The sequence below is a fragment of the Acinonyx jubatus genome, chromosome A3 (assembly GCF_027475565.1).
Source record: "Acinonyx jubatus isolate Ajub_Pintada_27869175 chromosome A3, VMU_Ajub_asm_v1.0, whole genome shotgun sequence".
NCBI classification, from domain to species: Eukaryota; Metazoa; Chordata; class Mammalia; order Carnivora; family Felidae; genus Acinonyx; species Acinonyx jubatus.
Window position 1 is genome coordinate 117,460,609 of NC_069388.1, and position 11,168 is coordinate 117,471,776.

Genomic DNA, 11,168 nt, shown 5'->3' on the forward strand with positions numbered 1-11,168 from the left:
TACCTATCTTAACAAGTTTTAAGTGTATGGTACAGTAATGTTAAGTATATTCACTTTGTTGTGCAACAGATCTCCAGAACTTTTTCACCTTACAAAACTGAAACTCTATACCCATTAAACAACTCCCTATTTCCCCCTTCTCCCAGTCCCTGAGGGACTATCATTCTACCTTTCACCATTCTACTTTCTGTTTCTATGAATTTGACTTTAGATACCTCATGTAAGTGCAAGCATATAGTGAATATTTGTCTTTTTGTGCATTTAACCATTTTTAAGCATACAGTTCAGTGGCATTACATGATATTCTAATTATTATACAATCATCACCACTACCATCTCCACAACTTTTTCATCTTCCCAAAGTCAAACTCTGTACCCATTAAGCAATAAATGAAATTCTGTACACATTAAGCAATAACTCCCCATTACCCAGTCTCCAGGCCCTGATAACCACTATTCTACTTTCTCTATGAATTTGCCTATCCTAGGTACCTCATATAAATGATTTCACACAGTATTTGTCCTTTTTTCGGTCTGCCTTGTTTCCCTTAGCACAGTGTTTTTAAGGTATCCATGTTGTTGTATATGCGAGAATTTCATTCCTTTTTAAGGCTCAGTAATATTCCACTCTATGCATATACTACTACATTTTGTGTATCCATTCATGTGGACATTTGGGTTGTTTCTACCATTTGGCTATTGTGAATAATGCTGCTAAATAGATAGTAAGTATGGTGAGGATGTGGAGAAATTGGAACCCTGGTGCAGTGACAGTAAGAATACAAAAGAGTACAGCCACTGTGGAAAACAATAGGGTGGTTTCCCAAAAACTTAAAAATAGAATTACCACATGACCCAGAAATTCCACTTCTGGGTCTAAACCCAAAAGTACTGAAAGAACTTGAACAGGTAACTGTATGACAAAGTTCATTTTTTAAAAAAATGTTTATTTATTTTGAGAGACAGAGTATGTGAGCAGGGGAGGAGCAGAGAGGGAGAAGGAGACTCCCAAGCAGGCTCCACACTCAGCACGGAGCCCAATGCAGATATCAATCTCACAACTGAAAGATCACTACCTGAGCGGATATCAAGAGTCATATGCTTAACCAACTGAGCCACCCAGGAGCCCCTGACAAAGTTCATTTTTGATAAGCCAGTCATCTTAATGGGTTGCAGTAACATCTCATAGTGGTTTTGAATTGCATTTCCCTAATTATTCGTGATGCTGAACAACTTTTCATGTGCTTACTGGCCATCTGTAGACCTCCTTTGGAAAAATGTCTGGATAGTTTTTAATCAATCCTAAAACTAGGTATTAAAATGAAAGATTCCTTAGGCACCCTGGCATTCCTATAGCATGAGCTGCTAACTGAGAATCACAGCAAAGTCCAGGCATGTTTAATATGACAGAGGTTTTGCTCATTTCTCTAAAAAGCAGCCTCCCCATATAAATGGGCTCAGTTCAATTAAATCAACCAATTCTTAAATGCAGGTTACTGGAACCATCCTACTCTAATAAAGCTTAGCAAAAAGGATGCATTCATTATACCTCTCCAGAGGCAAGAGCCTTTACCAATTTAACTTCTTGCATGGAGCCCAGACAATCCATTTCCCAACAAAAGATATTCCCTATGGAAAAGGTAATAATACACCAAGGCATGGAATGAGGAATTAATAACAAAAAATAGCACATTCAGTAATACAGCCCACTAAAAATTTCTGCCTTAGGACAAGTCCATGTAACTACCATTAAAGGGTAAGGTTTTCCTGACCTCATACTGCCAAGAGGGCTACAACCAAATGGACCCCTGAAAAGCTCTCTTTAGCAAATATTTCTCAAACCAGTTTTACCCTAAAATTATTCTACTAGCCAAACAGCTATTATTCTTAAGCAAAATCTGATTGCAATATACTTCACATATACAATGTTCAGAAAGTAGACAGGAAGGAAAATATTAAAATAAAACTGGCCCCTATTCTATATTAAAGGGTCCTGACTGTATTACTTGTCTGCCTGTCTTCATTCATTATTTATCTCACACCCATTAAGAGAAACTTTTTTTTTTTAATGTTTTTATTTATTTTTGAGACACAGAGTGCTCGCTTCGGCAGCACATATATTTTTGAGACACAGACAGAACATGACCAGGGGAGCAGCAGAGAGAGAGAGGGAGACACAGAATCTGAAGCAGGCTCCAGACTCTGAGCTGTCAGCACAGAGCCCGACTCGGGGCTTGAACTCATGGAGTGTGAGATCATGACCTGAGCTGAAGTCGGACACTTAACTGAATGAGCCACCCAGGCGCCTCAAGAGAGACTCTTCTAAGTGTTTAGCCTCTATCCGCAAAAAACAAACAAACAAAAAACAACAACAACAAAAAACCTCTGCCCTCATGCAGCTTATATTCTAGTTCCCTTGGATTCACTTTGAGAATGGTGAGTGTGGGACATAACAGTAATTTGTTTTTGCAACTCTGCAATAAATCTGACCATAAATATCATAATTTCTGCTATAAATGTGTGGGAATTGAAAGTACACAGAAAAATTTAAATACTGTAGTCTTTGTGAGCACTATGGGCATAATAAGCCCATAAAAATTCTTTCTTCTAAGAATCAATGACCAACAAACAACTAAAATGATTCCATCTGAAATAATGAGGGTCTGCCTTCTATCGGCAGTTTGGTCCTTGTGAATACCTACTTCTATTTATTTCTGAATACTCACTTAGCAAGGTAACTACTTACTCAAACCTCAAGAGGTTTTAACAATCAAGTAACAACGCAAATTTCACTATCATTCATAATTAGCGAATGCTCTAGATTTTTTAAAAAACAAAACTAAAGAGATAACCCTCGTCAACTGATAACATTTTTTAAAAAGTAAAAAAATAGCATACAAAGTCATTTCTAGCCAACTAGCTAGTTCAGACTGTTCAGACATACACTGTCCAATATGGTAGCCACTAGCCACAGGTGACTATCGAGCACTTGAAACGTGCCAAACCCAAAGTGAAATTAGTTTCAGTGTATAACATACACACTGAAGAAAAACAATAGAAAATATTTCAACAATTTTTAAATATTGATTACATAATAAGATGATACCATTTGGGGTAAAATGAGTTAAAACATTATTAAATTCTTTTATCTTAATGTAAAAAAAAACCTTTTTTTACTTTTTTCAATATCAAAAAATATGTGGCTCGGATTCTATTTGTTTTAAACAGCACTGGTTTAATAGACTTCTAAACCTGCACACAGAGTGATACATGCAATATCTGTTGGAGCTATACTTAGAATTTCATACTTATTCACTTCTCAGTTCACACTCTTCAGCCTATCTCCTATATCAAAATACCAAACATATCAAATATTTTTATATCAAAATATGAAACTTTCAGAGTCTAATGTGAAATTGTTTAGCAGAGACTAACAAATATTTGAGTGACCATGTGCGCAGGGCATTCAATCCATAAAGTAACTTGTTCTGCTATCCTTCAACAGCCAAAGGTACATATAGTCTGTATCTAGCTAATAAGCACTCTGCTCCTACAGTATGCCTGGCACCATGCTAGACGCTTCACTCTCACTGACCCATAAAATCCTCACAACTACCCTATGTAGTAGATTCTATTTAAAGAAGAAATTGAGAGGCACCTTGGTGGCTCAGTTGCTTAAGCATCCAACTCTTGATTTCAGCTCAAGTCATGATCTCACAATTCAGGAAATCAAGCCCCACATCAGGCCCTGCACTGCCAGTGTGGAGCCCACTTGGGATTTTCTCTCTCTGCCCCTCCACTGCTCCAGTGCTCGCTCTCAAAAATAAATAAATAAGCTTAAAAAATAATAATAAAATAATGAAGAAATTGAAGCACAAAGAGGTTAAGTAACTTGCCAAAGTCCCACAGCCTGTGGAAGTAGGATTCCAACCAAGCAGGCTCTAACCAAAACCACCACACATTTTCCCTAAAAAAAGGACTACACAAGGGGTGCCTAGTTGAAAGTTGGAAGAGCATGCAACTCTTGATCTCGAAGTTGTGAGTTTGAGCCCCACGTTGGGTACAGAAATCACTAAATACATAAAACTTTAAAAAAAGAAAAAAAAAAAAAAGAAAGACTACACAAGACTGAATCATTATCTTATAGGATTGGGTTCTAGTTGTGTGTACGTACCCATTACGAAAAGACTAGAATAGATGGGGCTTAATGCATTGCTTCCTACTCTCATTCCACCCTTCTCAATGGCAGGTTAAAGTTGATCTTGATCTTGCTAAAGGTTTACACTATGCTCCCTTTTCCAGAATTTCTAGGCCCTATCCTATTCCACTGGTCCAATTCCTATGTCCTTCAGGCTTCATTTCAGATACCATCTCCATGCAAGCTTACTCAGATTCCCCCATGATTTAGGCTGGTCACCTCTCCTCCCTACGTTCATCCCTTTGTAGCACTTCCCACGCTCTGTTGTGACTGCTCAAGGGGTCTACCCTGTTCACCACTTATAGTACCTAAAACCGTGCCTAGCATCAGGTGCTCAATAAATATTTGCTGAACTATCTAACCATGTGACCCACCCAGTTACAGCTAAAAGTGGTGGCATATTAAAAGCAAACTTAGTGGTAGTAAGTGCTAATCCACAAGCAGAAAACAAGTTCTAAATTTCAGGGAATTTATGACAGGTCAAGAGAATAGTATGATACACATCCAATAATGATTGCAAGGTCTCCCACCCATCCCGAAAAAAGGAAGAGTAAAATTAAAAATCTATTTAAAATTATCATTTGCCCAACTTAATTTCAGTATAATTTCATATGAATTAAGTAGCTAACAAAAATTTTGTCATAAATCCAAATCAACCATTCCAATAATGCTGTAAATTGAAATCAGCTTAATTTTGCAATTCCCAGAGTTCAGAGAAGGCTGCAGTTGCTTTTTAAAATCATCTCAAATATAAAACTAGTTACATGTATAATTGGGTTTCACTGCACTGCCCCAATGCTGAGTGCTGGGTTCCAAATGACAGGCAATCATGTATCCTTTAAGATATTTATTGCGTGGGGGGGGGGGGGGGGACATTTTTCGCATACAATTCATTTAACACAAGTCGTCTTAATGCCACTAAATTTTCTAACCAGAATCCAAAGGAATTTTCCCAGAGTCTTCCCCCTTTTTTTTTTCCAAAACCAGAAACCAACTAAAAAGGTCAACCTTTAGTTCTTACTTCCACACTAAGTAATTCTGAAACATAAGGTGAAAGTACATTAGAAGTTCTTTGGCTAGGACTGGCCAAACGTTTTCCCGTAAATTCTAGCGTAAAGTCTAACAGAAGGGAGAACTTCATTCTTTCGGGTTTGAGGACAGAAACTGATCATCTCCCTTAGATTACTGTTTCTGTTGATGTCTGGAAAAGCACTGTGAGGCAAACATGCCATTGAGTCCCACCCCAAGCACTAAGAGCCTCCGATTGTTTGACACATCAATGGATTAGTCAACGCGGGGGAACTCACTTTTCCCCTCTAATTTGCTTTAATTATTCCTCACACAAACCCTCAAGTTTACTCTAAGTTATGACCATATAGAATCTTCTCTTTGCCCTGAAGTATAAATTCAGGCCTTTACCAAATGACCTACGGCTTCAATCCCAACCACTAAAATAAATCCCTTACAAGTATCGTGCATCTAGTAACGCCACACAAATATGGAAAAAGCCAGTGCAGTCGCTTAAAGAAACAGCATTCTGGAACGTGGTTAATGCTGCATATTTTGCATCAGAGGCACCGAACAGAGTAGGAGACTTGAAAGCAAAAGACCGGATGGAAAGCAGGAGAAGACCCCGCCCCAGTAAGCTCGATGTCGATTCAAACAGTAACTTAGGTCTGTCGCTTGGAATCGGAATCACTGAAACAAAGGCGTTTATTACGGGAAGCAAGATGTCTGGAGTAACAGAAACGGTCTGCAGCTACCCAGACCGTACACCATCTTCCCACAGGTCTTACCTATGGTGGAAATAAAGGTGGTATTGAAGGCATCATCCGAAAAACGAAAAAGGACGCAGGTCTTCCCCACTCCCGAGTCTCCGATCAGGAGCAGCTTGAAAAGCAGGTCGTACGTCTTCTTCGCCATTGGGAGGAGCGGCTCAGGCTCTCGCCGCCGGCGGCCCCAAGGGATCGGTCCCTCTCACTACAGCCAACTCCTCGCTCGGGCGTTCTCAGGCCGGAGGACCGGGGAAGCGTGGGAAAAACGAGGGCTCGAGAGGGCGCGGGCGACCTGAGAACGGCCTCGTCGAGGAAGCCCCCCGACGGTGGCGGCGTCCGGTGCCTCCGAGGGCGGCGACCGCGGCTCCGCAGCCTCTCCCAGCCGCTCCGCCCGGTTCCGGGGAGTCGGTCGGGACAAAATGGCCTCCCCTCCCCCCTCAGGGCTGCTCGGCCGGGACGCTCCCACGGGCGAGCAAGCAAGCTCTGCCGTCGAGGGAGTGCGGCGGGCGTGAGGACAGTCTCCCTCCCAAGCAGAAATTCCGCGCCAGGACGCGGCGGTGGCAGTGGAGGACCCCGAGCCGACGAGCTCAGCTACATAGCCACAGGAAGCCGAGCCGCCCCGGCCAGAGCCACCTTTTCCCCGTGCCCTCTCACGCCGGCGTGCGCGCTGCCTGAGACGCACGCAAGGACGTACGCCCGCCCTTCCCTCGCGCCCTAGCCCTGCGGATCGCCTCTGCGCACGCGCGCCGGAGCGTGTAGGGGCACGCGGGGGCGGGGAGTGGTGCGCCGGCTCTCCGAGCCTCTGTCTGAGGCAGGACGGAGAAGAGAGAAGGGAGGGGCGAGAGAGGGCGAGGCCGCGGGCGCGCTCCCTGCGGCCGCCTGATAGGGTGCGCCGCGTTAAGAGTACGCCCCGCGGGGAGGCGCTGCCTGGTGACTGCGCAGGCGCGGCACGCTGGAGTAGCCCCTTGACACCCTCTTTCCTCCCGGGGCCGCCTCCCCGGCCGCGCTGAGGATGTCCCCGGTTGTGTTCGTTGCGTGTGTCGAGCTGAGGGGCTTGGCGCAGCAACAGCCCTTGATGGCCGTGAGTTCCTGTGTAGCTGTAGTTCGTAAACGCCAGAAAAAGTGGCACCCTGGGTCATTAATAGGCTCTTTGCTAAGATGAGACGCATCCTGGAGTGCCCTCCCTGGTGGCTAATGGTAACAGGAGAAGCATTAGAGCTACATCCTGGTTTACTTCAGGAGCAAAAGTTGACGTTCCAGAGAACAGGAGTCTGAAATGGAAAAACTGGCCGGGCTGCTCAGGTTGGAATGATGTAATCCGCCTTCCAGGGCGAGGGGAGAAGGACTGAAGAACACCTGGGTGCAGGGAGAAGTCGAAGCTTCGGTGCTGTGCTCTACGCCCAGGACCCGCTCCAGGCCTTGCCGTCCTTTTGGAATGCCCGAGAGCCCAGCAGCGCCATACAGAGGCAGCAGGGCTGGTCCCTGCGGCCAAAAGCTAACCACCGGTGTCCAAAATTGAAGGGACAGTGAAGCCAACCCCAAACCGATGCTGCCTCTTCCTTGCCCTTCCTTTTCCTGTGCCTTACACCCTTTCATCCCTATTAGTCTTTATCCTTTCCTGTTCCTCTTTTTCCTTTCTGTCGTTTAAAGAGTCACGCCCCTGCCCTGCCATTCTCAATGTGCTTCATCGCTGCCAAGCACACCCAGGATGTGGTGGTAGGGTAGTTGAACCTGGTGGGCTAGTTCAAACTCCTACAAGAGAAAACCCTGAGACATCTGGAAACGGGGTTTGAGAGAGAAGTAAAAACTACATTTTTACATCCGCCACCACCCCCAAAACGTTTGTGCGTTTAATACGTAATTAAAATTGGTCTTCGAGGCCGTTAGGGTAATCATATTTCAACCTCCCATTTTTTAAAGACTTGGCTTGCATTTTTCCTTCCCAACCACCCCTGAAGCTTCACTACTGAAAATGCTTGTCTTCTCTGATACATCTTGCTCTTCAGTTTGTTTCTGTGATTGCTCTTGTCACTTAAACCTTATCCTCTATGGATCATTCTTTCTATAGTTGGGAATGTCTTATGATAATGCCAACAAGTCTAGTATAGGCTGGCTATGCAAATCACAAAATGAGCTATGATCAGTGCTTCACAGGTTTGTCGTCCGTTAAGAGGCATTACATTGAGCACCCCGGAGTGTTAGCGTGATTCTCCCTTTCAAATAAGTTTAACTCAAGCCCCAGTGTTGTAAAGCATTTTTAAAATGTTATTATTTCTAAATGTAGAAAGCCCAATTAATTCCATGACATAAAATTTGGGAATAAGGGCAGTTACATATAAAAAATAAATTGGGGCGCCTGTGTGGCTCAGTTGGTTGAGCATCCAACTCTTGATCTCTGCTCAGGTCTTGATCTCTGGGTCATGGGATCCACCCCCGCATCAGCCTTGTGCTGACAGCACAGAGCCTGCTTGGAATTCTCGCTCTTCTTCTCTCTGTATCTCTGCCCCCCTCCAAATAAACTTGAAAACATTTTTTTTTAATTGAAAAATAAATTTAGAAACTTCATGTTTTATCCTAGCTCTTTCTTTTTTTTACTGTTTATTTGGTTTGAGAGAGAGCTGGAGCGTGCAAGTGGGAGAGGGGCAGAGAGAGGGAAAGAGAGAATCCCAAGCAGGCTCCTCGAAGTCAGCGGAGAGTCTGACACAGGGCTTGAACCCACAAACCATGAAATCATAACCTGAGCCAAAATCAAAAGCTAGATGCTTAACTGACTGAGTCACCCAGGCACCCCTATCCCAGGTGTTTGGAACAGTTACAGCACTTGGAGCCTTTTCTCCATGGGCTCCATATTCTGAAACCTTAGGAGTGAACTGCACTTATTAACAAATTGTATTTATTATTGGATCCGGATAATAGAATTTTAGAGCTTTCGTATCTTTTACATCATAATTCAACTCCTGTGTGTAATTTACAGATAAGTCTAAGGCTTAGAGAGGTTAGAGACTTGCCAGAGGTCACACATTAGTGGCAGAGCCAGCACTATATGCAAGGGGACAGGGAAGAAGACCTCTACAGGACATCACGTTGTATGGAGGTGGGAATTGGGAGGCTCAGCCAGTTCTCGATGTTCAGCTTCCCCAAAGTTAATTAAAAGTTTTGCTGGAGTAAGACCTAAGCATCAAGCTACGTTGCCATGGAAGGTGGCTGGAATGATCAAGGCATGAAAGGCCTCTGACTTTAGGGGGAAAAAAAGAATAAAATGGGGTCTATGTAGGCCTAAAAGGAAAACCTAGTGTTATGAAGAAATATTTGATAAATCCTAAAACTTAGTGAAAGAAAATGCCAATTTAGTTAGTACTAGTTTAGGATTTATACCTTAAAAATTTTTCTCTGTAAATCTTGCCCAAATATTTGCAAAGCCAAGAAAGAAAATAGATATATTTATATGCTCATATTATTAGTTAAGGTATTATTTCTATATCTTTCTAGAGAACACACAGCTGACCAAATTCATGTTTCCAGTCCTCTGCTTCAACTTTTAGGACCTGCCTTTAAAGCTTATAGGAAATTCCTACCTTGGTGCCCGCCCCCCCCCCCCCATTTGTGCTCCCTCTCTCTCTGTGTCAAAAATAAATAAACATTTAAATAAAAAAAAAAAAAAAGGAACATTCTACCTTGGGGCACCTAGCTGGCTGGGTCCAAAGAGCATGTGATTCTTGATCTTTGAGTCTTGAGTTCGAGCCCCATGTTGGGGGTAGAGATCACAGACAGACAGACACAAACAAACAAACTTTAAAAAAATTCCTGCCTCAGAAGATCATTTTTTATGCCTCAGGATCATCATTATTCCTCTTCCTGCATGTATCTTCCATCCTCTGTACCTGATTTCTTCCTCTGATTTCTCCGCCCCTTGCTCTCTCTCTCCTTAAAAATGGAGTTATTCCCGTGAATGGCAGTCCCACTGCTATGTCGTCACCTGGCCATAAAAGCTACCACTCCAATCTCAGGGATTTTGCCTATTTGCTAGCGCCTACCTCCTGCGTTCACTCTCCCAGCCTTCAGCAGAGATTTCCATGAGAAAGGTCTTTGTTAGACATCCCTGATTGCTGACAGGCTGCGCCATTCTTCTCTCCATCACCTGCGGATATTCTGCTCTGCCTACATATCTTGACTTAGTCCTACCTCTTGTTAGAGAATGATTGCCCCATGAGCCTTCCCCATCCCATTGGATGTGTTTGTCCTAAGCTTCTCCGGGGATACCTCAGTTCTGAAATGCTGGACTACTCAGCTGGCACTTGATGGCAAGCCCTAGCCAACGAGCTTTATCTCCTATCCCAGCTTCCTCACATTAGTCTCCAGACAAACTGAACTGGTCGTTTTTTTCTGCAATTACTATGCATCTTCTTGACTTCATGCTTAGTTTCACGTGGTTCTCTCCATGTGAAATGCATCCCCCCCTCCCCCCACTTCTATCCCTTCAGCCTTCAGCTTAAATATCCTCGCCATAGCCTGTCTTCTGCAACACTCTTGCTGGAAGGAATTTGTTTCTCTTTTGTAATACATATTTATCTTTAGAAACTTAGAACCTGCAGATAAACAAAACAAAAATTTTTAATTATTAAAAATTCTACTCCCAGGATTACCTGACTGACTCAGGGAGCACGTGACTCTTGATCTTGGGGCTGCGAATTTGAGCTCCATGTTGGACACAGAGCACACTTAAAAAAAATCTACCCCCAGAGATAACCCCTATTAGTATTTTGATGAATAACCATGTAAATATTCTTCCCGTAGCTCTTTATTTAGACACTTCTTACACATTTTCCACATTTATAAAGATATTTGTGTACATATTTTATCCAATTGGAGTCTCCTTAAGAGCTTGTGACTACTGTATTCATGACTTTACAAAGAGTCTTCAACATATCAGAAGGTCAAAACATGTTTATTGAAGAGAAAATAAAATGAAAGTCACCAGTTCGCTTTTTTCCCTAGAAAACAATACTAATTTGGAGAAATTCTCAGTGTCAGAAAAAAAAACCTGAAAACTCAAAAGAGAGGGAGCCTGGGTGGCTCAGTCAGTTAAAGATCTGACTCTCGATTTCGGCTCAGGTCATGACCTCAGAGTTCCTGAGTTTGAGCCCCACGTGGGGCTCTGTGCTGACAGCAAGGAGCCTGCTTGGAATTCTCGGTCT

The 11,168-nt window shown here is 43.1% G+C and overlaps 1 protein-coding gene across 1 annotated transcript in view; it reads right to left on the reverse strand.

Annotated features, from left to right (window-relative positions):
* The window catches only part of RAB10 (RAB10, member RAS oncogene family), a 78,079-nt gene extending 71,451 nt beyond the window's left edge, over positions 1-6,628 (reverse strand). The window contains exon 1 of the mRNA XM_015064118.3: positions 5,995-6,628. Within this exon, the coding sequence (XP_014919604.1) occupies positions 5,995-6,121 (127 nt within the window). The 5' untranslated portion in view covers positions 6,122-6,628. The remainder of the gene's footprint in view (positions 1-5,994) is intronic.
* Between the last annotated feature and the right edge of the window lie 4,540 nt (positions 6,629-11,168).